The sequence below is a fragment of the Amorphotheca resinae genome (genome assembly GCF_003019875.1).
Source record: "Amorphotheca resinae ATCC 22711 unplaced genomic scaffold M430scaffold_4, whole genome shotgun sequence".
NCBI classification, from domain to species: domain Eukaryota; kingdom Fungi; phylum Ascomycota; class Leotiomycetes; order Helotiales; family Amorphothecaceae; genus Amorphotheca; species Amorphotheca resinae.
The window spans coordinates 1,172,579-1,199,429 of record NW_020194474.1 but is presented as its reverse complement, the minus strand read 5'-3'; the positions used below and the strand labels follow the sequence as shown (position 1 = coordinate 1,199,429).

Here is a 26,851-nt window from a genome sequence, read left to right as displayed (position 1 = left end):
TACTGTAAGGCCCGATGGCCATTATTGCCAGCCGTGCACGGAGGAGAGAAAGGAGGCATTATTCAGGGGGGGCGTGCCAGCCTCCAGGTGGTTGGGTTCTCCCGTGCTGTACTGTGTACCTGCGAGAGGGCAGTGAGTCGCGGGCAATAGCATGTAGCGAGTACTGCAGCCATGACATGAACATGTACAGAGGAAGTGTAGCCATGACATGTGTTGACTGCTTCCAGTTCCCACCGTCCACGATGCAGCGCAGTGTACGACTCGCGTTTTTGCTGACAGGGATTCCGACGTTCATTTAGGGTGGGGGGTCTGTGCCCGCTCTAACCTGCCAAGGGCTAGCGTTGCGCTCAGGGGACGACGCCTCTTGATCACCGTGTAGACCGCACGGAGAACCCGAGCAAGAGTTTCTAGCTATTTTCCAAGGGACCTAATGTACTCGGTCGCCGGTGCCTGCAGGAGTTGCGTGTTGTACAGGACCTCCGGATGTTCTGCTGTACGCTGCATGAGGTCTGCATACTGTCCCTGATATCGTACATGACGAGATCTGAGGTATCAGATATGAGATAGTCAGGTTTACTGCATTGAGTATTAGTTACCTTATATACCTCTCTTCCCGTCCCGCTAACTCTATCCCAGGCCCCCAAGTATATTTACAAGTTTATCCGCGACGCCCGCGCAACTTTGCAACCAACCAAGAGCAATCTCGTCTTCTCCCTCCCCTGCCCTCCCACGTTTCAGCCCGCAATACGAGAAAAGACGATCGCGGCGATGTGATGTGATGTGATAGCGGAGGGAGGAGGGCCCTGACATCTTATTCCCTCGCACCAAACGAGGAGATTAATCTTGCTGGCGACGGGGGTCCCCATGCCGCAGCCGAAAAAGTGGGCATACTGCTCCCACGCACCGACCACGCCGACATGGTTTCGTTCATCCATCGGGGCGGTGATAGGTGCGTTGGTCCGTTGATGGCTGTTGATATGTGCTTGCGTCGCCAATCATTCTCGGCCAATCAGGGATAAAACGGGCCCTTCTTGACGGTCTGGACATGCTACCCCTGACGCTAGGCCGCATTTAGAGGTCTGCAGATCTTTCCACGCAAGCAAAACGTGAAGAAAACGAGAGGAAAAATGTAAAAGCCGAAAAGTGAAAAGTGAAACATAGAAAAGAGAACCGAAGATCTCCAGGAGTACATACATGTACATTGGACAGAGTAAGAAGCAGAGATGAAAAACAAATACTCGGTATGCTATTGCAAACTCACAAACGCAGCAGCTCCGGTATTCCCACAGCCGAATCCCAATCCAACACCACCAGGATGATCGGAGATTATCTGCGGGAAAGAGCCAAGCGTCGAGCGGGAAGTCTACTCGAACGGACCTACGGCGGACGGCCTGACCCCTGGGGATTATTCCGCGATTCCGGGTTTCTCTTCGTCAAAGGCTTCCCTTCTTTCTTCTAGGCGATTTCCCAAGTTGCAACTCTTAACCACCTTAGCTGTCTTTGTTGAGGCTTGTTGGATCGGGGCGATGCCTTTTATCCTCGTACGGTGGGAATCGATGAAGGTAATGAAATGTCCCCCTTATCATTTGCGTGCCGGAACTTGATAAGGGGAGGGCGGAAGGAGAGTCAGATATATGCATACATAGCGCATCGTTCTTCTTCGGCATGGCAGCCAACTTGACGACGGAAGTACTCAGCCGGTGTTGAAACTGCTCCTAACAATCAAGAGTCACGTCCTCTCACCGTCTCCTTCTTCTGCCTCCCGAGCCCGTTTTCAGCCTCAGGTGGGCCGAGTTGCATCTACACCGTCTCTATATATCTATATATACAGGTAGCGATATGACGCTCAGACTTCTATCCCATCCCAAAAGTGCAAGTAGAACTCACCCAGTCATCGTTGTCTAGAGCCTATCCGTATGGCTCTTCTTATAACAACCGTACTGTCAACCAGCCGCTCTCTTCCCAGCATGCCTCCATGTAATCCCTCCATGATTACAACGATAACAGTAACAAATCCATCACATAAAGCCAACCCCCATAATATTCATCCATTATCCATACACCTCGAAGCACACAACGCCACATTGTATTTATATCACCCCCATTCTTCGCTTGGCGCTCTCAAGGGCTATATCAACTCTATACAAAGCCGTCCTCGGACCTCTGTTTCGTGGGGCCAGCCACGCAGTCATAGATAAAGTTGCTTTTCAGGCCACTATAGACTATCGTGTTTGAGATCCTTGAATATTCCCCCCGTTTTGGAAACGCAGGTTGCCTCTCTTTTCGCAACGTAGCTTTCGCGAGGCTGGAAAGTCTTTTAAGAAGTTACATACCTTATATTATAGCAGTCCTTTGGCGATGGGTTGGGTTGAGTAATGCAATTGAATAATCTATATATCCTCATCCTATTAATTCCCAACCTTAAAGTATATTGAAGTGTATTTAATTCTGCCCGCTTCGGTGCGTGGTGGTCTATCTTCTGGGTACAACCACCTTAGGTAGGTATGGTAAATAAGTGTCCTCTGATTGCTTCAAACAGAAATGTATAGATTCAATTGAACTGTGCTATAAAACATTGTAAATAAGAACAACCGCACAAGATCAAGCTGGTGATTCGACGGCTTGCGATTTCGAAGCCTTGTATCCAAAGTCCCTGATTGGACGAACCTATTTGTTAGCGGCAAGGCTGCGCTCAAATTCTTGACCGCGTCGATTTTTCATCCCAATTGTGAAGAGACATATCTTCAGCCGCACCCCCTACACAGCAGGACAGACACCAGCAAAGACAAGCAAGCTATGTTTTAAGAAGCCTCCCACATCCCACTGCCCAAGCCAAAACATCAATCCATCAAACCCCCCCAACCCTCAGTCCTCGTCCTGCTACGAAGGACCTCTCAGCCTCGACCGCATCGACCGAAGATGAGCGATCCACTCCTCTCCTCCCTCTGTCGCATCTGCAATATCAACGTTCCGAAATACACGTGTCCGCGGTGTTCGCTCCAGACGTGTTCCCTAGCATGCTCGCGGCGGCACAAGGCGTGGGCGTCGTGCAGCGGGGTGCGCGACCCGACGGTGTACAAGCCGCGATCGCAGCTGGCGACGCCGGCGGGCATCGATCACGACTATAACTTCCTGCACGGCATTGAGCACCGGATCGAGCGGTCGGAGAAGGAGATTGTGGAGGAGCGGAGGTTGGTGGAGAAGGCGGAGCTGGAGAGCGCGAGGAGAGGGGAGGAGGGGAGGAAGAGGAAGCGGGAGCCGGAGGCGGCGGGCGAGGCGCAGATAAAGAGGGCGTTGGAGGGGATGGGGACGGTGGTGAAGAGGGCGCCGAAGGGGATGAGGAGGAATGTGGAGAATGGGACGAGTTGGAGCAGGAATCAGAAATGCATTTATTGGCAGGTGGAATGGATACATGGCGAGGAGAGGGTTCTGGGCAAGGCGATGGGGAAGAGACCGCTTGGGGAAGCCTACATGGCGTCGCTGGATGAAGAGAGGAGGAAGAACATGAGCTCTCAGGAACGGAAAGCGGAGCGCAAGCGTAAGGCTACGGAATCCAAGCAGCGATTAGCCAAGAAAGCCAGAACGGACGCCGAGACCGACTTGGATCTCACGACTGTCCCGATTCTCCAAGACCCCGAAACGGGAGCATGGAACTTCTCGTCGATACTTGCATCTGTTCCTGAAAATACAGACACGGCTCTCGAAGGATCACCCGCGCCGGAGCCGATCCCATCCTTATCCCATTACCTCTACCTGTACCGGCCACACACACCCTCCACCTTTCCCAAAGTCCTCATACCTCTCGATGCCACCCAGCCCCTCGATACCCTCCTGCGAGGCCGCGTCCTGCTCGAGTTCCCAACCATCTACGTGCTAGACGAGGCACCCGACGATCTCCCCGAGAAGTTCATGCTCGAGAAACAGTATCTTGCGGCGATAGGACAGGAGCCTTCGTCAGACACGGAGATGGAGGAGGCTGGAGAGGGGACGGAGACGAGTAGTAGTGAGGAGGATGAGACGAGTAGTAGTGGAGAGGACGAAGTGGAGGATGGTGAGGTTGTGTGATGTCTATCGATCGCATGCTGGCCGGCGAGAATCCACAGACTAACCCCCCAATATCTTCAGGTCCGCGGTGAAAACGTGACATATCGACAAGGCATCAGATTATGAAGGGGTTGAAATATCGAAATATCCATCCTTAAGACACCCCTCATCACACGTCTCGTCTCATGCATGGTTCATAGGAGACTAATTAAGGATAAGAGTGTCTCGAACCAGTGAAGCAAGATCGGAACAAGAGGAAGGACTTGGTTCTAGAGCGATAGATCTCATTCATTCATGTCTTCTTCTGAGATATATCGATGGATAACAGATACATTAGGGATATGTTTGTATTCTGTATATTATAATTATGATATAATAAAACATCAAGAGACAATGCAGTAATACACCCTAACTACCTCCTTAGTGTTCTTATCGTATACCCATCAACAACGAAATGGGGTGGTCTTGAAGGGTGTGAGCCCCCCCTCCCCTCTCTATTTATTATCTTCCATCCTCCAGAACCCCCTCCTCCCCCCCAAAACAAACTCTCTCCATATAGCCAAAGCAGCATATTAATTAACCCACCATACACCCAGATTCCATTCCATTCCATAATCCAGCCAAATCAAATCAAATCAAATCAAATCAAAACCATTCATCACCTCTACCATCGAGCGAGTTCAATAAAAAACCCATTACTATCTACAACACAACTTTTAGTAATCGACACTACCTTACACAAGTCGGAAATCTCGTTCCATTGGAGTGAGTCAAGGTATTCTCGGGGAGGTCTTTAGGAAGGGTTTGGATTATTATGTAGTTCTGGATTATCGGCTTGTTTTTGATTATTGACTAGGGGGGAGCAGAGAGTACCTTAGGTAGGTAGGGTAGGTACTTCGTGGATGATACCTACCTAGGTACCTAGCTCGGACTCGTCTTTGGTGCTGTAATGGATAGTCGCGAGTAAACTAAGGTAGATTTATAGGTATGTTAAGAAGGCCTAGGAAATGAATATATAAAGCTCTTCTAGCGGCTATTGTCCTTGTGCACTGGGAGCAGATTTTAATACTACTACTATGTACATGCATGCACACGACACTTGGTACAAAGAGCAAGCAGAAATGGTATGTATAAGTGGGTTTGTGATTTGACTACCCGTCATCCTACTATGTACTCAGTATGAATCCCCCATCCATCCATCCATCCATCCCGCCAACAATGACATGTATCCACCATCTATCAACAAAACACCAACCAACAAGGGGGGTATATATCTCGTTCCCAAAAAGACAGAAAAAAATAACCCGCTTGAAATGTCAACACGCCGGCCTATCTATCCCAAATCCATGTTTCATTCGCGTGGCGCTGCTGTCGATTCCCCCTTTGCGTCGTGCCCGGGCTCGGCCCCTGCTGCTTCGCTCGAATCTTCTGGCTGGGATTCCGGTGGCGTGCAGGTGGCCGAGGCGGCGGCGATCCGCTCGGCGCGCCGGAGATTGTTCCTGGCTTCTCGCTGTCGGACGATGTCTTTCTCTGCTTCGATAGCTTTAGCCCTGCGGTTCTCAACATCGTCCCTCTTCACGACCCTCCTCAGTCCCTCGGACGCGTGGATCAACCCGTCGATACTGATGGCGTGGTTTGTCATCTGGTGATTGATGTAGGTGTAGATACTCGCTGGGGTAGAACAATGGAGGAGCTGTTGCTCGTTGAGTTTGAGCAGAGCGAGTGCAACTTGGAAGAGGAAGGTGCTGCCGTCGTTAGTGCAGAACACGACGTCCCATACGCGGAACAGAGCTTCGGCAGAGAGGCAGTCGGTGAAGACGCTGAGGAACCACTGGAAGGTGAGAGCCTCGAGCTCAATGTTGAGTGAGTCGAGGTGAAGTGAAAGCTTCGGCAAGAGCTGTGCGACGTACTGGCGGAGGACCTGTTGATCGGCTCGGGACGCCAAGAGACTGTGGTCGTAGTAGCCGCGAGGGAGGATATTTTCGATTATGCTAGTCAGGACCCAGAATGCATCTTCCGCGGTTGGCATAATCAGGAGGAGACATGCTGTGATCAAGTTCATCCCCTGACAATAACCTACTTCAGCGTTCCTTCGTGAATACGCCAGAAGGACTTCGTTGAGCTTTTGAACTCCAGGACCTTTTCTGAAAAAGATATTATCGGTTAAGGTGCGATTGATGTCCATCTGGATCTGTGCTACAACTGCCGGGTCATCTTCGCTTTCGCTGCGACCTGCGAGACTATCGTAGTAGCCGGGGATGCGAAGAGCAGCAGCTCCAGAACACTCGGCCCATATTTTGGCACGGTAAGCAACGGGAATACCACCAAGAACGAGAGACTTGAACTCGTTCCATTTTGCACGCCCAACTTTGCCCTTGTTCCCTAGCCCAGCAACGCCGATCATTTCACCGTCTGCTAGAGAGGCTTCGGGCATGATAGCCGTGGGTCGCTGCGAGCGCGTATCTGCTGCTAGAGCGGCTGCAGCTGCTTGACCGTCTCGTCTCCGTTCTGCCCGGACTTTGCGAAGAAACTCATTCCATTTGACGGTCTTCTCCCGTTGAAGAGAGTCATGAACTTCCCCCAATTGCTTCAAGAGTAGCTTTACAGGCTCTGCATCCTCACTCGTGAGCGCTGGAACAGGTCCATCTGTGGCAGAATTTGATATTGTAGCATTGTCGGAAGACATCGATACTGTAGGCGAAGCTGCTGTCGTGCTTGCTGCTGATGGCAAGAAACCTCTCTCTTCGGCCGTGATTCCTGGCGAACGCGGGGGTACTTCACCACCTTCCATGACTTCGAAAGCAGGCACGCTGCCGGACGGTGTATGCGACAGTAGCTCTGTTGGGAAAGTTGCAATTTTAAGGTAGTCTTGCCAACGTTTTGGCTTCTCATCTTCGCCTCTCTCCTCCGTGGAAGTAGGTGTAGCAGGCCTTTCGTCACCGAAATCCTCATCTGCACTATCCGACGACATTACAGACATCCCATTTCGAGCACTGCTGAGCATTTCAACTCGACTGCCCCTCTTGGTTTTCTTGATATTTTCAGCTGCTTCCTTTTGTCTCCTCTTACGACGCTGGTCGTAAATAAACCCAAATCGATCGGTCAAAAACTCCTGGCTATAAGGGTTATTGTACATTTGCATCACAGTCGGTGGTTGGGCATCTGGTGGCAAGATGGCATCCATTTCGACAGGGCCATAATTGTCCGCATTCCCTCCTGAAGTGGTGTTTTGTGGACTGGTACCCATGGTATCCCATCTGTCCTGTGGAAGCCCTCGCCCTTGACTCAGAGTTGACTTCCGCGACGTCGATACCGTTTTTGCGACAGCTTTAGGAGGTGCCGCCATGGCTGACTTCGTTGTCCTTGAGCTGGCTGATGACTGGGCTCTATCATGGCTAGGTGTCCCCGTACTGCTTGCTCGGCCGCGCGCTTTAGCATCAACGTCTCGACCAACGGTTGCATTTCCCGCAACAAGCTTGAGTGCAAATGCCGCCAAGCCAGACGAAGACTTTCGCTCACGTGTCACACTAGAGAGGTTGGTTGAGTTGATACTGGACGCACGGCTCGCACTCATAGAATCGGGAGGTTGAAAGATTCCACTCTCCAAAACCGTCGGCCGACTAGATGTGCCACCAGTCCGCACTGTTGAAGCCGTTGGTTTAACACCGTTAGCGGCCTCTCTACTAGCGCTGCTTGCACGACTGTTCTTTCTGCTCGTACCTGTCCCCCACAGATAGTCTCGCCAGCCCCCTGAAGCGTTGGCTGGCTTGTTGGTCTGTAAGGCTTTCAGTGCATCGCTCGCACGTATCGTAGCCTCATTTTCCCTTGAATGCAGGTCCCCAAACGCAACCGTATCACTCATAGCATCGTTCATTAAGTTCTGTAACCCATCCTCACTTGCAGTCAAATCCCTAGCCGAAGCTTCATTTGCCTTCTGTTCGCTTTCGATGGCCCGCAATCGGGTCTCTATATCTAGGCTTGACAGCCCACATTCCAGGATAATCTTCCTCAAAGCCCTCTCCCTCTCCTCGGCTCTGCGTTGCAGAGTCGTTATCTGCGCTTCTCGTTGAGCTAGGTCCCCAGCTATCTGCCTGACCAAAGCAACCGCTCCATTCCGCGCAATCCATCGCTCAATATGCTCGTCGTTTGCAAGGTGAAGCGCTCCAGGAACATGTTTTGCACCGAGGAGGGTATCGTCGAATAGGGCCGCACGGCTCTTCCGAGTAGGGGAGGACGAGGTCAAGCTTTCCACAATGGACGATGGGTTGGAGGCCTGCCGAGAAGACCTCGCCGTCCCGTCCGTTAACCTTGGTGGCAGTGGTCGCGCATCTCTTGGTGATTCCGGCGAAAAGGAAGGGAACGAGGTCAAGGATTTATCGGAGATGGAAGACGCTGAGCTTGATATGTACGAGGAGTATTTTCGGGGCTTAACCCGCACGGTCTGGGATCGCTGGCTCCTGGCGGAAGAGGCCGAGCGATGTGAAGCTGTCCTTTGCAGTTCGGAGCTGGCATCCTGGTCCATCGCCATGGAATCGGCGCGCCGGTGCCAGTACAGGCTCTCGGATTTCAGCCCTTGATCCCCCTCGTGTGCCAGGCGCCTCACCGTCGTAGCAAAGGCAGCGAAGTGGCATCCGACATATGCAGCTTCGGTGAAAGCAGGCTTACATAGGAAGTCTGGATCGTGGAGGAAATGTATCGACGGTGGTGAGATGCTGGGGTCGTCGCGCTGGTGGCTGAAGAATCCGGACCTGGTGGTTGTTACTGGGACGTCATGGCTGGAGAGACATGGGTTGACGCGAGGCTCCGGCATTTTATTTTAATTTATTTTTTTTATTGATTTTCGCCACGTCTGAGCCGTACTGGCACTGCTGAACTGAACATAGCAGGAGGACCTCAACACCTGGTTTGCAACGGGCATATCTACGAGCCATATTTGAAACGATTATCCTATTCCCTCTGCTCTACTTGGCGTGATTGTCGACTCTATGAGACAATTTCCGGTACAAATACCGCACTGGCTGTTCTGGACGAACGACGTCGCGCTCTTCTTTCAAAGCGTGCCGGCTAATTGTCGGCTGTCTGCAACTAGCGCTTATGCGGTGTGACTCTAGCGACACTACCCTTGATTAGTCATTGCGCACGGGACGGGCCACCCACGTGACCCAGCCAAGCCGAGGGCCTGCGATGGAGCCTTCCGAGGTCCAGGATCCGACGAGACAGCGGGGAAGACGGGTCTCCACCCCCGTACCACTAGCCTCCTCCTCCCCGCCTCCGCTTCCTGTCGAGGCCGACTACTGCCCTTCGTTTCTCTCCTCTCTTCATCTGCTTTTTGGCCAAAATTCTTCTTTCTTTCTCCTCCCCCAGTTGTCGTAGGCTGCATACTTCACCATGACTGCAGCTCCGAAGACTGCGAAGAGGAGACTAGCTGCGCTCAGCCAGCAGCTCGTGGCTCCCATTGGGGACCAGGGGATGTTCGAAAACATCCCCGTCTTGAAGAAGATTGCTCCGGATTCCGTCGGCCCAAGAGTTAAAGGCTTGGTTGTAATTGTGACGGGTCAGTCGCCAGCCTTTGGGTCTCTATCAATACCTGCTGATCCGGACTACAGGAGCCAATTCTCCCCTCGGTATTGGTCGAGCTTCAGCACATCAGTTCGCCCAGAATGGCGCGAAGGCCATCTACATATGCGACTTCAACGATTCCAACCTCGAGACGCACAAACGAGAGCTCGCGTCATTATATCCCAGTGTGGAAGTCCATACCCGGAAATTCGATGCTGCGGACGAGGCGGCGGTAAAGGCGGTTGTAGATGATGCCATCAAGTCATATGGCCGGCTTGATATATTCTTTGCCAATGCGGGCGTACTCGGCCAAAACAAGATCTTCACAGAGGTAACAGGGGAGGAGTTCCTGAACACTTTAAGAACGAATGTTGTCAGGTGAGACCATAAACCTCTATTACAATGCAGCAACTCCTAACTTGTATGCAGCGTACACCTCGCGGCCAAATATGCGGCACCAGCTATGATGTTGACATCCGAAGAGAAGAAATATCCGTGTGGAAGCATAATCGGCACCGCATCCGTCGCGGGCCTACGATCTAATGCAGGCTCCAGCGATTACTCCGCCTCGAAAGCTGGCGTGATCTCCCTCGCACAAAGCATCGCATACCAGCTTGCTGGAACAGGCGTTCGTATCAATGCGATTTGCCCGGGTTTGATTGAGACGGGCATGACAGCTGCGGTGTATGAAGCAGCCAGGGCGAGGGGGACAGAGCAGAAAATCGGGCAGCTGAATCCTCTGAGACGAGGAGCGCATGCTGATGAGGTCGCAAGAGTCGCTTTGTTTTTGGGCAGCGAAGAGAGCAGTTATGTCAACGGCCAAGCTTGGGCGGTTGACGGTGGTCTTAGTGCAGGGCACCCTTTTGTTCCGGGTAAACTTCATTAAAATCCAGAACATTATCGATGCCGATTTCTTGTGAGTGCAAAAACTCGGCTATACGACCAAAAGAATTTCTGTATTCTCATAGTGATTAATATGCCGCCCTGAGGTATTAGTACATGAAAATTCTGCTGGATTGAATCCGGACAATACGAAAAAAGCGGATTCAAGACGAATTTGCCAGTTCCGAAGACGTGTTACCCGGATTATAAAGGTACAAACTTTGCTTTTTGTGTTCTCTAGACTGCCCTTATATCTAGGTGGCTTGTCATCTATCATAATTCTCTCTAGGAGTAGTCCCTATCTGCGCCTACGTTTGCTCAGGACCTCCCTTGATTCAAGGAGTCAAAGCTCCGAGTCCAGATTCTTGAAGGATTCAGTGAATCCAAGACCGTTTCTACACCCACGATCCTAGAATTAAAATTGAACTCTTCATCAATTCCAAAATACTGGCAGTTTTCTGGTGGGGTCAGATTCTGTACCTCTCATGGAAGAAATCGAACCGGAATATGTGACTATCCGCATTGTATCGATCAAGCTACTGCACCCAGAGGGCTGCGGAGAAGTACGGAACGCTGCCAGGCTGCAGTAACGTAGTTGGCCGAGGAAAAGTGATATATCTCAAGATAGATATAGATTGGCCTGTTCCCGAATCCTCCGTACCTGTTGGCTATCTGTGCCAATTATTCACCTGCATGAGGGTGCCTGAATTGCTCCAAACTGTGCACATTACGGGTTCCTGCAGCGTATATGAGAGCGGAATAGTGAGCCCGATCGTCAACCATTGTTGCACCTAATTTGAAGGCCGAGGAATTCTGTCTAGTCAGGTGCCACGGAATGTTACATATTGAAGCCACCGTACAAGATGTATGGGCTTTTAATCAACATTTCCTGCTAATTCGAATGCTTGATTTGCCAAAGCCTCCTACCGTTCAATTCGAGGCTTTCAATCTTCAGCTGAAGTAGAAGATCATCATACAGATCCAATGAGTATAAAGCTCCAATTAACCTCAATATAGATCATATCTGAAGCTACCTTATCCTAAGAAAAGATTGGTACTATAAATTATGTTGTTGGCCGTATCTGTACAACACCAACGTTGAGACACAAGCAAATCTCTCGGAGAAGAAACGCTTCTTTGGTGGCTTGAGAAGAGTTCCGACGAGGGAAAATACAGTTGCTCTTATAGTAAGTCGTCACTACCTACTTGCGCAAACTAAGACGCGGACATAAATTCCTTCAATCCTCTCAACCATTCCAATCCTCTTTCTACTTACTCTCTACCGACCCCGCATTCCCATCAACAACTCAAGTTCAGAACATTACTGCTACTATGAGGCTCCTAATCATCACCGTTACCTGCATTGTTGGGTTCACGCTGGCATCGCCGCAATACCCGCCTTATGGTGGCTATTCCGTCTCGCCTTCGCCATATTCTGTCGGGCCTACACAAGGTTGGTAAGTATTTCCAACTCCAAGCAAACTACATAGCTGTAAGAAAAAGCTTCAAGATTAAATTGCACCTCATGAATCTCTTGTGTATCTTTCTAATTGTCGCTACCTGTGCTGACATCTTTTAGTCATGCAGACAATTGCGCTCGAGCTGTCACCGGGACAAGACAAGGGCTCTGCCACCTTAACCAGGCCACTCTAGACTGTGTAAGTCATATTGATCCTTGCATCCAGTCTGGAATGATTTCTGATAGATTCGCAGTGGAGCTTCCTTCAAACCACAGTGACCTTAGCTCCATCTACCGTGACCGGTCCGTGATCCTTGAACCGTACCCCCCTTTTCTTAAACTGTTAAACCATGTCTCTTCAGCCCATATCTTGGTCGCTAACTAAGGTATATGAATCAACAGCTACCTCAACATTGACTGTTAATGCCACAGTCACTGATCTTCTTTACAAACGAGCAACGGCTTTGCCCACGTCAATGTCAAACGGGATTCCATCTTATGCCACTGCATGCAGTAATTCGTCTCAGTATGCTAGTGCTTGCTCTTGTATGGGAGTGACAGCAAGAACTATCACCCTCAATGCCACTGTAAGCGACTCTGCGCAGCTGCCAGTAGGACAGGGCTAACGAGACGAGGCAACCACCGTCACTATCACCATCTCGACTACACAGACATCGACTGTTTCTTCTGCTTCTCCGATTTCATCTTGCACAGCCAATACCCAGACTGATCCCAACAACTGCGGCAGCTGCGGCAATGTTTGCTCAACCGGAGTCTGCAATAATGGTATCTGTTCAAGTGCCCAATGTCCCAGTAACCAGACCTGCGACGCCGGTTTCCACTCTTGCAGCACTGGCGATTGCTTCTGCTTCTCAGACCACACGGGTGCTGGGTTCTGTGGCCAGGACGCTCTATGTAGCGGGATTACATCCTGTGCAAATGATGACGATTGTGCCGGTGGTAGCATCTGTGCTATGAACACATGCTGTCCCGCTCCATCCGCAGAACAACCAGGAGTATGTCTGGTTGGCGAATGCGGCAATCCCGCGACAAAACTCGCTCGTATGGCGAGCGCTGTACGTAGATCTCCTCTCGGGGTTAATACTGCCGGTCGTCGCGGATACCAAAGGTGAGGAAGCTTTCTCAGAGCGCTGATACGATTGGTGCTGTTGGTTTTTGAAGAGGGGGGTTGAAGAGATCTGAGTTAAATTTGCAGTATCCTTGCCACCTTTTCAAGCGCCGATAGATGTACTAGAGATCTTAGTCGCAAACGGAATATGAGCTTTTTAATCTATGTTGTCAAGGAGGCGAATGCGGCCCTCGTACTGGACATTGTCGCCAATAAATTATACCTAAGTAGGGGAGTAGAAAAGGGGGGAGGGGTTCTGATTAGTCATCCAGATGTAACTCGCCTAATGGTGCCCAAGGAGGTCGAGTCTCGACCTCTTCACCCGCCTCCAGACCTCCAGACTCCTGCAGGGGCAACTTTTTGTTCGAATCGTCGTCGTCGGCCAACTCATAGTCGCACAGACGCAATCTGTCAAGATGTCAAGAAGTACTCCGGATTTCAAGCGAATCGGACTATTGAGGCCCAGAAAGCTGAAAAAAATGTCTGTGCAGCGGGCAGCAATCAAGCCACAAACACAACTACTGTACTCCAAGGGGGCTACCGGAAGCCCAACGAGCCTACGGCTAAACAATCATACCACCCTGTGTTGTGACTGACTTGTTTTGATATCTGGCACAGGGCCATCTTGCAAAAGAGAAGCCATAGATCCTCGCCGACGGTGAAGTTATCAGGTATCGATTAGTTTTGTCTTGACCTCTGCTCAGTTTTGGAGTCGGGATGAATAGGCAAGCGAGACAATGATTATGATGGCGGGCATCAGACACCAACCAAGTGTGGCGTCTGTGCTTCATCGGTTCCCAACTTCCCGCACACACGGGCCATGACTCTCTTCCTACATATCTACTCGGTAAAATCTATCTAAAGATTCGCTCCATCATATCCATCATATTTCTAGCCACGGTCCTCTGCAGATGGCTTGCGCTCTTCTCCCGAATAAATATATCTCCTTGGTGGGCTTAAAAGCGCGGGCATCATGTCGTTCTTTCTGTTCTCCTTTTTCTCCTCTTCCTCGTGTTTCTCTTCGGGACATCCTCATTCAACCTTTCGCTTCTCCTTTTCCTATTAACTCTTAGGACATCTTTGTCGCACCATTATTAGGGAAGAGACTAATACACTATGGAGGACGAGAAAAAGGGTCCAGGATGCTCTACTTGGTCTTTGGGACAATCCACTGCTACTAGCACACAAGTAGACTTGGACGATTGGTCTTCCCCCGATGATCCTGAGAACCCTTACAATTGGTCTTTTGGCAAGAAGGTCTACCATGCCAGCATCATTGCAGCGTATGCTTTTACATCGTACGTGTGGCATCCCCTCTCCCCTTGAAAGCACTTCTCAGGACCTTTTTTTTGGTAACTTTCACGTGACTACAAATAGGACATTTATGTCCTCGATTTACAGCTCTGGAACGGACGAAGTGGCCGAGCATTTTGGTGTTTCTACAACAGTGTCTCTGTTGGGACTTTCGTTGTACAGCCTAGGCCTTTCCTTTGGACCTGTCCTTGCGGCTCCTCTCAGCGAAACGTTTGGCCGTTCTATTATATACCGGGTTACTCTTCCAGTGTCGGCATTTTTCACCATTGGCAGTGCCGTTGCACAAAACATGGCCACAATTGTTATCTGTCGCTTCTTTGCAGGGTTCTTTGCAGCCCCAGCATTATCTATTGGCGGCGGGACTACTGCTGATATATTCAAACCCTCCTCCCGTGGCATCGCAATGAGCTTCTTTCTCTTGGCTCCCTGCCTGGGACCTGCCGTTGGTCAGTAAACCCTTTCATTCATCAACAATTGTGAGATTTTAAGACTAAAGCTGAAATGATCTTCAAGGCCCTGTTATCGGCGGTTTCGTGGTTGAAAAGAAGGGATTCCGTTGGTTAGGATGGGTCATGGTCTTCTTCATCTTTGCAACCTATACTTACTCTCTATGGTTGAGCGAGACATACAAGCCGATACTTTTGGAGAAACGGCGGAGACAACTGGGTAGAGCGGAGGCTCCCAAACCCACTGACGGTCCGGGAGCTATGAGAACTTTTGTGACAGTCACACTATTACGGCCGCTCAAGATGTTGATCACGGAGCCAATAGTGGCCTGCTTCGGCCTCTATGTGTCAGTTGACTTCGGAATCCTCTACACCTTCTTTGCCGCATTCCCTCTGGTGTACACACGCGTCTATGGCTTCAATTCTGGAGAGATCGGCCTCGCCTTTGTCCCAATTTTCATTGGATGTTTGCTTGCAACGGCCACCTGCATCTTATGCGACAGGCTTTTCTATCAGAAACAATTGGCGAAGGTCAATGCTGTCAAGGATCTAGACAACAGCCTGCGCATCGATGAAGAATCTTTCTTTCACTTGGATCAACCGTCTCAGACAACGAAGCATGTTGAACCGGAACATCGACTTTATTGCGCCATGATTGGCGGCGTGGGGCTTCCAATCGGCCTCTTCTGGTTTGCATGGACGGCACGCACTGGTGTATCATGGGCCAGTTCCATGGTTGGTACTATGATTTTTGCGTGGGGGAATCTATGCGTCTTCGTAAGTCCATGAGCCGTGATGCCTACTAGGTCTAACACTGTTGGGTAGGTAGCAGCCATGATGTATCTGGTCGACAGCTATGGCCCGCAGTACGGCGCATCCGCGGTCTCCTCCAACGTCTTCTGTCGCTATATCTTCGCAGCCGCGTTCCCTCTATTTGCGATCCAGAGTAAGTCGCACCCTTGCCTCTCCCTTTGCTGCATTCCTCTGACAGATGGGTAGTGTACGACCGTCTTGGCGCCGCATGGGCAACGAGTCTTCTGGGCTTTATATCCGTCGCCCTACTTCCAATCCCCTGGATCCTATTCGTATGGGGACCCAAGATCCGCCAAAAGAGCGCATATATAATCACAGAGCATTAGAAGGGTGCTTGAAGGCTTGACCTCTGCCCACCGTGTGAATCCACACGCGGTCAAAGAGGGATCTTTCTTCAATCTAAGGATCAAAATTTCGTAATACTCTGGTTAGCCAAAAAGGTCTCGCATGTATATTATTAGCACGATGCCATGAATTTATAGACTTATAGACCGCCTTCAACTTACTATCATCCATCTTCAGAACCTGCTAATCTAAGAACACTCCCTCGGGATTTGACGGTTCATACAGTACTAGCTGTTAGCCTGTGGCCTTCCGAAAGCTACCTAGGTAGCGATAACAGACAAGTCCAAAGCAAGGCAGTTATTGATGATTTTGTAGCCCAATATCTTAATACATACGTGCGAACATACATACATACCCCTTATCAGGCTACGCCCTTGTATTCTCCAACTGATGCTTGCGCTTACGATGCTTCTGCAAGCTCCTCGCATACTGCACCCCAAAGCCATGTTCAAAAACCTGCCTAATATCCTCCAACGTCAAACCCTTAACTTCGGGATAGCAAAAATACACGGCGATCCAGCCGCAGAAGCAAATCGCAGCATAGAAACCGAAGGCGCCTGACGGCGTCGTGTTTCCCATCTGCGTAAGGAAGGTCGAGGAGACGATGATGTTGGAGCCCCAGCAGGAGCAGGTGAGCATCATGGTCCCGTAAGCGCGGATCTCCATGGGGAAGAATTCCGAGGAGAGCCAGGCGGTATTCCCGATTCCGGAGCTGTAGAACATGACGTAGATGATCATGCTGACTAGGACGACGTAGGCGGGCCATCCGATCTGGGTCGTTTGGAGAGTGAGATCGTGGTTGATGGGGATCCAGTGGAATGCGACAGCTGCTATGATTAGGAAGAGTGCCATTCCCCATATGGTGCAGAGCGACATACGGCGTCGACCGACTCGATCAATGACCATGAAATTGACCCAGGTGAAGATGAAGTTCGTGGCGGCAATGACGGTCCCCACCGCTACAGGACTGTTGAAACCGACCACGGCAAAAATAGTCGAAGAGTAGTACATGAGACTGTTGAAGCCTCCAAGCTGGCTGATAGCCATGAGACCACAGGCGGAAATAAGGGCGCGAAGGTTACCAGGAACGACGTAAAGCTGCTTGAGGAGCCAGATGTTGCCTTTGCCGTCCTTTAAAGCTTTCGCTTCGGCGACGTGACCTGCTATGTGTCGAACCTTCTGTTGAACCTGCTCTGGTGTTCCTTGGGGGAAGATTTTCCGGATGACGACGGCGGCTTCGTCATGTTTGTCATGGTAGATGAGTTGACGAGGCGATTCGGGGCAGAAGGGGAGAAGGCAGCATAGGGTTATCGCTGGGACGGCTCCAAGTGCCTGATCGAAAACTTATTAGATGGAGTTCAATGACTTGAGGGGGGGAATGAGCTTACCACCATGCCTCTCCATCCGTGATTTACGTTAGCAAAAGCTGCACCGATTCCATATGAAATGAGCTGTCCGCCTGTGATACTCATGTTGTCCAGCCCTGCGAGATTTCGGAGTTAGCATTGCTCGATAGAGACCAGAGATGTACATACCAATCATTTTACCACGGTGTTTAGCAGGAGCAACCTCTGCAATGTAGAGAGGGACAACCATAGCTGCTGAGCCTACTCCAAATCCAACAACAAGCCGTCCAACAGTCATCTGAGCAAGGGAATAGGCAGCGGCCTGTAGAACTGCTCCGATGATGAACAGTAAACACCCCATATAAATAGGACCTTTTCGGCCATAGCGGTCAGCAGTAAGCCCGGCTGCAATGGCACCAATAAACGCGCCACCGGAAGTAATCGAGGTTATAAGTTCCTTTTCGCTCGCATTGAGGACCTTTCCGAGATCATTGTTAAGGTAGACAAGGACGGCTGAGATGATTCCAGTATCGTAGCCTATTGCATTGCGTGAATAAAATCGACCATTGAGACACAGAAGGTATATTATTACCAAAAAGCAAACCACCAACGCCTGCAGTAGCAGCGACAAGCCAGGCGTATCTCCCAGCATTCGTTTGTTCGATGCTATCGAGATCCTCAAAATGCCCGGATCCCTGTTCTATGGAAGATGTCGAAACTTTCTCAACATGGAGGGTGTTGCCCTTTGGCTCTTCATTCTCTGATGGGATGTCCATGATAAAGGCAGAGAAGCCGGCGTCCCAGCGGACAGAGACCTAGAACGTCTGAACTGGGCGGGCTATGCGGAAGGAAAGATGAGGGTGAGGAAATAGCTCTTGATTTCGTAGCGGGAGGAAACATTGGGACTTATAGTAATCTCTCATTTCCCCGGAAACCATAACGGTGATGAGAGGAGGAGATACTTCGTTTAGGGTGAACTCCCCAAGGGTCCAATCTGTCCAGGAGAGGAATGATTGAGAGGCCTGCTCGATTCTGGGCCATGATCCACGAATGGTCCACGCCATCTCCTACGGCAGCGAAGTCAAGCAACGAGGAAGAGTTGCCGGCCTTGAACAAGAGCCAAAGGCGAGTACTTGCGCCAATCCGGGTAATTCCCGGGGATGCGGGGAAGGTGGACCCCCCAGACTTGCCCATCGCTCCCCACGCGGGGCACAGCGGGGAACAGCGGGGCCACCACGAATACCGTCCTGAAATAGTAATTCTGCGATTCCGACTTTGCGGGGAAGGTTTCCCTTGTGGTGGTGGTGGTGGTGGTGGTCGTCGTCGTCGCATGTTTTGGCAGCTCGGCGCCTCGGCTATGGCTCCCTATTGGCCATCGGCTATTGGCGTCTGACGGCGACGGACAGGGATACCCGACCCGGGTCTAACCTCTTCGGATCCCGATGGGGCATGACGACTTCTCCATCCTCTTCCTCCTTTTCCTCACCTCGACCTCCCGGCATCCAGTATTTTCTACTCTCTTCATCCTTCTCTTCTGTTTGCCTTTGTCCCCTGCAATCTGTTCCCGCGCAAGATCTCTTACTCAGTTGGGCTGTCTGTGTGCTGCAGAGGATGGTACCGCCATGTGCGCCATGCTCGCACTGCCCTATCCTCTAGATGCCACAATCTAGCCCAAGGTAATGAATGAACCCCCAACATGTCATGACGTCGCCCGTGTTGATGCAGTCAGGGTTTCTGCGAATAAGCAGAGCAACGTTGGTCAGTGTCCTTCTTTGCGGTTGCTCTTGACTGACCGGCATTCTTCCTTGTAGATGGAGTTTCCAATGGGGATGGTGCGCCGAAACAAACTTTTGGAAATTTACGATTCAGGCACGGTTCATCTGCTAGGTATGATTCGTATTTTGCCAAGGATCAACCATGGGTGAAAATCTCAGGGAAAATATGCTCCGAGTTTGTGGAAGAACTCCCTGAATTAGAGGAGATATATTCAGGAAATCCGAACGCCAGAGCCGTTGGAGTTTCAGATGCTGCTACGTCACAGAGTCGACCGACGGAATCGCCGACGGCCTCAGCGGCAGTGGACTCGATTGCTTCGGAGGACCAAACCTTCGCTGCTCGATCTTCCTCCAGGACGCCTCAATCCCTTTTCTCGGATATCACAACGCCTGCCAAGAGGCGTCGAACCAATGAGAGTGACAGGGCCTCCTTTCACTCGATTGGGCAAACTGCGTCTATTTTATCATACCATGAGAGGACGCATAGTTTTGAAGACCCCGTGATCAGACAGGACGACGCCATTGACTCCCTTCTACGAGCCGCCGATTTCTCTGAGCATAGATCTCATCAAATAGGCCCACTTGGCTCTCCATCCCAGAGCCAAATACGAGCCTACGCTGAAGACCAAAATGACACACCACGACCGTGGCCGCACGTGAATATCCAAGAAGCTTGCCTGATGAGATACTTTATTGATAAACTAGCATGCTGGGTAAGCCTGGCCCGATGAACCCCATTTCCAGACACCTACTAACTGCATAAGTTTGACCTCTGCGATCCAGAACGGCATTTTGCTCTTGTAGTCCCGCAAAGGGCCAAGCACTGTCCAGCGTTGCTTAATGCCATCTATACGGCTTCGGCGAGACACCTTTGCCGTCTTGACAAGTACAAGAAGGGGAATGTAGTGGAGTATATGGAGAAACGACTTACTGACCTGCACATTGAGACAGCCGTTGAATATCACAGTCGATGCATCGAGCACCTAGTTGCCGTTTCGGGTGACCCTGAGGCAGTTTTTGATGAAAATCTCCTGGTGGCCTCGATCATCTTACGGTTCTATGAGGAAGTTGACGGTTAGTAGCACGTCATCAACTTTCATGAAATAATCTGACTGCATTACTAGCACCTTTAAATGGGGGAGACTGGGAGACAGGACTCCAAGGGACAGGGGTATTCATTGAAGCACAAGCATCCTCAGTATCTCAAAGTAGTCTTCGCCGTGCCGCATTTCGCGTAGCATACCGCCAAGAGGTTTACATCGCTTTTATTAGACAGCGCCCTTTCCGTCTGCCTTTGAATTGCGATGATTATCGATCCCTTGAACCAGCTGATGATCATACTTGGGCTCACCGTGTAATAGTACACTGTGCGGATGTTCTGAGATATTGTTATGGCGAAGATCGCTCGAACAATGATGATTACTATGAACTAGTAGAGTACTATCATGGCTGGGATAGCCTGAGACCGAAGTCTTTTGAGCCGATCTTTGAAAGGCCGCCCGATATTGACAGGGGAGAGGTGTATCCAGAATTATGGTTTCTTTCGGATTGCCACGGTAAGACCGTTCACTTTATTACTATTACTGTGGCAAGCCAGAACTGACCGTCCCCCTTTTTGCTATAGTGACTGCAGTCCAACACTTTGATCTCTCCAAGATCCTCCTCAAAGTCTACGACCCCCGAATTCCCCGTCTCGGCCCATCCCATCGGGCAGCAACTAGACAGGTCGAGGTAAGCCCCCCTCTGACCACACCCGAGTCGGCAATAATCCCGAAAATAATAAAATGTACTGATCCAATGCTCAGGTTGAAGTGAATGAAATAGTAAAACGCCTTTGTGGTGTAGCATTATCTAATCGACGGGCGCCTCCTACTATGAATACCGCTTGTATAGCTATTGCAATCTGTGGCGACCAATTTACGGAATTGAGGGAACAGCAAAGCATTTTGGATGTGTTGGTGTACACTGATACCAAACATGGGTGGCCGACGAAAGAGATTCAGGATAGGTTGAAAAATGCTTGGGGCTGGCCAAAGGGTAGATGATCTATGTGAATAATGACTTCGGTGAAAACAATTAATTTCCTTGAGCGGTCTCGACTTACCTTGGTCGTTGTTATCTTATTGGTATTCAGTAATTAATGGAATGGATCAATAGGCAATTTGGTCTTCAAAATTCTATCTTCGGCTTCCAGCTAAAGAAAACAATATTGATATGAAAGATTGGGCGAAAGACCGAAATGAAGAAATTCGTGATACTAGCATTTCCACGTGTCAGCTACGATGCTCTAACACGCCAACCAATTTCCATCGTCACAAATTCTCGAACTAATCCTTATCCCCAAACCTTCTCCATACTTTCAGGGGCATCGGGCCAGGCATTAAATTGAAAGACTCCCGTCGCTCCGGCACCCACCCCTCATACGGCAAACTCCATTCAAACCTATGAACAACACTTGCAAGTAGGACCGTTTGCTCAAGATACGATATATTGCGACCAATGCAGCCTCTGGCTCCTGTACTGAACGTGATGAAAGCCGCCTGCAACTCCCTTGCATCATCTCCCAGCCACCTCTCAGGCCGATATTCCTCAGGCTCGGGAAATACTTTAGGGTCCCGATGCGCGACATATGCAGATATGGAAACGGACGTCTCGCCAGGGATGAAGTCCCCGAGGATAGCTGCCCCTTCAGGAGGAGTTCGTCGTGGGAGTCCGAATGTGGTGGGGGGATACATTCGGAGCGCTTCATCTATGCAAGCGCGCAGATAGGGAAGATGTCGAACTTTATCGTAAGGAGCCACGACTTCTGAGGGTTCGAGCACGGCATCCAACTCTGCTCGGAGTTTTGCCAAACTCGTTGGGTTGGCGAGCAGGAGGTACATTGCGTTGTTCATTGCGATGGCTGTAGTATCAGAGCCCGCGTTCATCATAATTGACACTTCAGCAATGATCTCTCCCCATTCCATACCATTTGGGCTGCCGTTCTTATCGGCCAACAAAGCAGAGAAAAAATCGTCGAGTGGCTCCCCCGCGCGGTAGCGTGCAAGTCGTTTCTTGGCCCTGTGATAGACAATGGCGTCCCAGTCCTTGTTGAGCTTCCACATTTTGCGGTAGTGTTTGGAGACGAGATATGAAATCTTTGACAGGACAGGGAACCACTCATAGGACCACACGAGCCCTGATTGGGCTCTAGCAGTTGCATGCAGGCACTCCCGATAGTTTACCTGGTAGAGCTTTCCATCTATGGTCTCGGCAGTCACGAGATCATGACCTTGGTCGAGGAAACCCAAGCGTTCAGAGAGGCCTATGTCGGCAATGGCATCAAGTGTGAAGAAATTGGCCCAAGCACGGTAATCGAACGCGAGATCTTCGGGTGCGGGAACCATGCCTTTCTTCAAAGGCTCGGTGCAGTGATCATCTGCGGCCTTGATGAAGCGCGCCGTCTTGTCGGCTACCTTGTGTTCCCATCCTTCAAGGTTCTTTAAAGCATACGCACTTGAGAGAATACGGCGTTTGCGTTGGTGGTCCAATTTGTCTCGAACGTCAGCGAGATGGTGATGAGAACCTGCTAAGACATCATAGAACACGTCCTTGACACATTTGGTGTTGTGCCCATAGATATCCTTGAATTTGCGTCAGTTTAGGGCCCCGAATTTTGATCGGGACCAAACTTACTTTTATGGCCGAAAGATCAGAGTAAGAAAGAGAGTTAGGCCCAATGCGAACAACTGGGGATTTCTGGTGTGCTTCAAGTAACGCGTGGGATCGGAACCCCTTATGGGCCTCATAGCAGAAACTAAGATTCGAAATCCCAGAAACAAAGTTGAGATTAGGATACTTTCGAAGCCCTTTCGGATCACGGAGATACTGAACAACGGGCCATATGATGAAGTATGACAGTAGCAAGAAGGACACAACAGCGGATAGGATGTAGCCAAACATATTTGCAGAGATCTATTGGTTTGAAAAGGGCAGAGAGTGAAGTTCTTCACTTGAATGAACTAGATGTATATAGAAGTTCAGGATCTGCACAGCAGGTGTACCGTGTATTTGCCAGATCCAAATGGCCCAAAAATAATTCCCAGATACAGACAAGACAGGACCAGCTTGGAGATATCTGATAGCACGCAAGATTTTTGCCCATGATCGAGGACTTCTTGGTAGCCATCGAAGTCCTTGTTATTCTGGTAAGGTCTTCAGACCCGTGGAGTAGAAGAAATCACACCTACACAGCAACCCCGCACCCAACCGCCAGAGATCCTCCAGATGAGCAGCATCTGCATTGGCTCCTGGCATTTGAATCAAAAATTACCCTTTTCATGACAAGAATTGACAATACTTGATGCAATTGAGGCCGAGTTTGATGTCATGGGCTTCTGATGCTTCTGCGCAACAAAGTTCCTTTTCGGTAATTTAGTAGCGTCGCTGTAGTAACACTGGCTCGTGCAGGGTTTGAGAACGGCAATTGCCTTATTGCACTCGCTCCATCAAAAGTGATGCAAAAGATCCATCTGAACAGCGAGCAAACATCCCACCTGAACTTCAAGTAAATTATCTTTTAAAGTTCAGACTAGGGATGCACAATTGGTAATTATAGATTCCATTGACAGAAGCAGGGAAGCTGCCATGTGCGTGTGCAGAGACATCTGGGGCAGCCTCTTCGGGGAGGCCAAGAATGCAAGGCTAAGGTAGTGTCTGAGGAACTGATCAAGTTCTCCTTTATTTTCTAGATGAAGTGTTATATCAGAATGCATCAATCATTCTGAGCTCTTTAGCCTCCTTCCTTGCGAATCCATATCTGTTTCTGGCGTGTGACCTTTCACCATGGTGACGATGTCCAAACTGGTAGACATTCCACCTTTAATGGGAGTGGAGGGCATTCTCCAACATATTCAGAAGGATGATATTGTCTTCCTGGCCTTGACCATTCTTACTAGTCTCGTCTACACTTTTTACTTCAAGGAGAAACCTGATCCTTACCATCATATTTGGTTCGAGAAGCCCCAGGCAACAGATTCAAGCGCGAAGGGGGCCGATACGAGAGATATCGGGCTGAAGATCGAGGAGAATGTGAGTAGAGACATTCCAATTAAATCACCGGAAAGCTCATGTGGTGGGACAGGAGAAAGATCTCGTTATATTCTGGGGTTCTCAATCCGGAACCGCAGAAGGACTTGCAAATCGACTGGGAAGAGACTGCCGGAGTCGCTTTGGACTCGATGCCCTTGTTGCAGACCTGTCAGACTATGACACAGAGTCTATTGCCAATATTCCAGAAACGAAGCTGGCTATTTTCATCCTGTCGACCTACGGGGAAGGCGACCCTAGCGACAATGCCACGAACTTTCTCTCCTGGTTGGATTCAAGCAAGACGACGCAGTTTTTCAAACTTCGCTACATAGCTTTCGGGCTCGGAAACAAGAATTACAAGTTCTACAACAGAGTTATCGATGTTGTGACTGAAGCACTCGATCGATTTGGGGCAAAGCCACTGATGCCTGTTGGCCGAGCGGATGATTCAGATGGCGGTACTGATGAGGATTTCACTGAGTGGAAACAATCATTGTTCACACTGTTTCGTGAACAGCTTGGATTTGAGGAGCGGCCAGCACAGTACGAGCCTACCTTAAGAATTCTGGAGGATACCTCTTTGGATGTCATTGACCTTCATATTGGTGAGCCTATCAAGGCTCTAATTGGAAAGAGAGAAACCCCAAACATTTCGCCAATTCATGCTCTCCCAATAAAGCTCGCAAAGACGCTCCTTTCCACAACAGAACGCAATTGCCTGCACTTGGAACTCGATACCAGCGACTTTCCTGAACTCAAGTACAAGACGGGCGATCACCTTGCTATATGGCCATCAAATCCTATATCAGAGATCCAGCGATTGGTCGGTATCCTCGGTCTCAACTCGAAATTAGTCACTCGGACCCCTTTGTTAATTCAAAGTCTCGACCCTGCCATTAAAGTCAAAGTGCCATCGCCAACTACGTGGGAGGCACTCTTCCAATACTACCTCGAAATCTGCGCACCGGTTCCTCGAGACACAGTTCTTGCTCTAGCACAGTTTGCACCTTCGGAATCCGCAAAAGCTAGTCTGAAGCAACTGGGCGAGGATAAAGGCATTTACCATGATTACTGTTCGAAAACACATGTCACCTTTGGTAGATTGCTTGAGAGTGTCTCCTCTTCTTGCGGATCATGGTCCAACCTTCCCCTCTCATTTGTTCTCGAAAGCCTTCCAATACTCTCACCACGCTACTACTCCATCTCGTCCTCCTCCATCGTCTCTCCAAAACAAATTTCTATCACTGTCTCAACATCCACCGAAGCCTCGCCCACGCACAACGCCTCTATCCCAGGCCTCACAACAAATTACCTCCTTGCAATAGATCAAACTAAACGTAATGATACCGTGTCCGGACCAAGTTACAATTTATCTGGGCCAAACGGTACTCTTGAGCAAGGAGGGAAGCTCTTCGCACATATTCGGAAGTCAAAATTCAAACTCCCCGTGGATCCAAAGAACCCCATCATTATGATTGCTTCGGGCAGTGGAGTGGCACCTTTCCGCGGCTTTATAGCTGAACGGGCACGTATAGCAGCCATTGGGCGCCAGGTGGGAAAGAGCCTCCTCTTCTTTGGGTGCCGTTCTCCGGACGACTATCTTTATCAAGATGAGCTGGAAAGCCTTCAAAATTCCAACAAGGAGGTGGAGATTGTGATGGCTTTTTCGAGAACGGAAAAAAATGCTAAAGGAGGGAAATGTTATGTTCAGGATCAGGTTGAAGAGAGGGATAAGGAAGTTGTGAAGTTGTTGTTGGAGCAAAATGCATATTTCTACATCTGTGGCAGTGCGGGCATGGCGAGGGATGTTGCGGCGAGGTTGGGTGAGTGCTTGAGAAGGAGAGTTGGATGGAGTGAAAGTGAACTGAGAGAGTGGTCTGAGGGAATGAGAAGGACGCACAGGTTCCAGGAGGATGTTTGGGGGTAATATCTAGAATGTTTGGTTTCCATTCAAATCTAGAAAATGATCTGCTCGAATTGTCTAACGGGTGGATTATTGCGATCTCAAGTATACAGAGAATATTGCTTCATCAGACTCCCAGCTGAGAAGTAAAAGACCTCTTCCCACCCACACAAGTGAATTATCACGTGATGCTAATCCTACCGCTGTTGAAACCACCTTCGACACTCCCAAAATCATCATGGATGCGATGTGCAACAAAACCCCGGTATCATGGGTCTAATATCATGTGATGCTAATTCTAACTGCCATCAAAACCAACGTTCAACTCTCCCAACAAGAGCGCTAATGCGACGTGCAACAAAACTTCCGTGTGATATCACGTGATAGATCGCTCGTGATGTGGGCACGGGGATTCTTGCAGTCATTGAACAGTTACCCCACACATCCCCGACCCCCGCCGAAATGGAAGTTTTCGCCGGCGTGAAACCAAGAAATTTTCCGTTTTTAACAGTGCCTTACCTATTGTTCGGCCCGTCGTAGCATTTCCCTTTCAGCTCCCAATCCAGTAATTTCTGTTTACGGAGTCCTGCGGCATGCCGGCTAGGACAGTTGGTCCTCGCTGTGGTTTGTCAATCGAGAATATTATTGATTGCCATGAGGGGATTCAGTCGGTGGGAACAGTAGTACTGCAGGGTCCCCACGTTTCTCGTTCTTTTCTCTCTCTCTTGCACACAGCAACTTCCCCAAACCATGCTTAGGAAATTCC

At 49.9% G+C, this 26,851-nt stretch overlaps 10 protein-coding genes across 10 annotated transcripts; 7 read left to right on the top strand and 3 right to left on the bottom strand.

Moving 5' to 3' along the window:
• Window positions 1-2,919: 2,919 nt before the first annotated feature.
• M430DRAFT_26729 (hypothetical protein) lies at window positions 2,920-4,065 on the top strand (the record flags this gene model as incomplete). Its single annotated transcript, XM_024865439.1, has 1 exon — window positions 2,920-4,065. The coding sequence occupies one exon, from the start codon at window positions 2,920-2,922 to the stop codon at window positions 4,063-4,065; it is 1,146 nt and encodes a 381-aa protein (XP_024722376.1).
• A 1,084-nt stretch (window positions 4,066-5,149) lies between these two features.
• Window positions 5,150-8,804, bottom strand: M430DRAFT_137245 (hypothetical protein). The gene has a single exon (XM_024862500.1). It carries the CDS (start codon window positions 8,570-8,572, stop codon window positions 5,396-5,398), a length of 3,177 nt encoding a protein of 1,058 aa, XP_024722375.1. The 5' UTR covers window positions 8,573-8,804; the 3' UTR covers window positions 5,150-5,395.
• Window positions 8,805-9,432: 628 nt separating this feature from the next.
• Window positions 9,433-10,489, top strand: M430DRAFT_99370 (hypothetical protein; the record flags this gene model as incomplete). The annotated part of the gene is made up of 3 exons (XM_024870179.1): window positions 9,433-9,598; window positions 9,651-9,981; window positions 10,033-10,489. 3 exons carry the CDS (start codon window positions 9,433-9,435, stop codon window positions 10,487-10,489), a joined length of 954 nt encoding a protein of 317 aa, XP_024722374.1.
• Window positions 10,490-12,420: 1,931 nt separating this feature from the next.
• On the top strand, window positions 12,421-13,077 carry M430DRAFT_49369 (hypothetical protein; the record flags this gene model as incomplete). The annotated part of the gene is made up of 2 exons (XM_024868064.1): window positions 12,421-12,531; window positions 12,580-13,077. The coding sequence occupies 2 exons, from the start codon at window positions 12,421-12,423 to the stop codon at window positions 13,075-13,077; spliced, it is 609 nt and encodes a 202-aa protein (XP_024722373.1).
• A 1,011-nt stretch (window positions 13,078-14,088) lies between these two features.
• On the top strand, window positions 14,089-16,155 carry M430DRAFT_137239 (hypothetical protein). The gene is made up of 5 exons (XM_024862499.1): window positions 14,089-14,371; window positions 14,451-14,833; window positions 14,901-15,610; window positions 15,659-15,779; window positions 15,833-16,155. The coding sequence occupies exons 1-5, from the start codon at window positions 14,190-14,192 to the stop codon at window positions 15,970-15,972; spliced, it is 1,536 nt and encodes a 511-aa protein (XP_024722372.1). The 5' UTR covers window positions 14,089-14,189; the 3' UTR covers window positions 15,973-16,155.
• Window positions 16,156-16,357: 202 nt separating this feature from the next.
• M430DRAFT_99142 (hypothetical protein) lies at window positions 16,358-18,113 on the bottom strand (the record flags this gene model as incomplete). Its single annotated transcript, XM_024870164.1, has 4 exons — window positions 16,358-17,323; window positions 17,380-17,474; window positions 17,527-17,874; window positions 17,930-18,113. The coding sequence occupies 4 exons, from the start codon at window positions 18,111-18,113 to the stop codon at window positions 16,358-16,360; spliced, it is 1,593 nt and encodes a 530-aa protein (XP_024722371.1).
• Window positions 18,114-18,734: 621 nt separating this feature from the next.
• Window positions 18,735-19,184, top strand: M430DRAFT_222720 (hypothetical protein). The gene has a single exon (XM_024864671.1). The coding sequence runs from the start codon at window positions 18,780-18,782 to the stop codon at window positions 19,005-19,007; it is 228 nt and encodes a 75-aa protein (XP_024722370.1). The 5' UTR covers window positions 18,735-18,779; the 3' UTR covers window positions 19,008-19,184.
• On the top strand, window positions 19,017-21,157 carry M430DRAFT_274567 (hypothetical protein; the record flags this gene model as incomplete). Its single annotated transcript, XM_024865616.1, has 6 exons — window positions 19,017-19,095; window positions 19,149-19,825; window positions 19,877-20,186; window positions 20,237-20,668; window positions 20,746-20,843; window positions 20,918-21,157. 6 exons carry the CDS (start codon window positions 19,017-19,019, stop codon window positions 21,155-21,157), a joined length of 1,836 nt encoding a protein of 611 aa, XP_024722369.1.
• A 282-nt stretch (window positions 21,158-21,439) lies between these two features.
• M430DRAFT_98683 (hypothetical protein) lies at window positions 21,440-23,054 on the bottom strand (the record flags this gene model as incomplete). Its single annotated transcript, XM_024870138.1, has 2 exons — window positions 21,440-22,735; window positions 22,788-23,054. The coding sequence occupies 2 exons, from the start codon at window positions 23,052-23,054 to the stop codon at window positions 21,440-21,442; spliced, it is 1,563 nt and encodes a 520-aa protein (XP_024722368.1).
• A 921-nt stretch (window positions 23,055-23,975) lies between these two features.
• M430DRAFT_99668 (hypothetical protein) lies at window positions 23,976-26,109 on the top strand (the record flags this gene model as incomplete). The annotated part of the gene is made up of 2 exons (XM_024870208.1): window positions 23,976-24,182; window positions 24,235-26,109. The coding sequence occupies 2 exons, from the start codon at window positions 23,976-23,978 to the stop codon at window positions 26,107-26,109; spliced, it is 2,082 nt and encodes a 693-aa protein (XP_024722367.1).
• Between the last annotated feature and the right edge of the window lie 742 nt (window positions 26,110-26,851).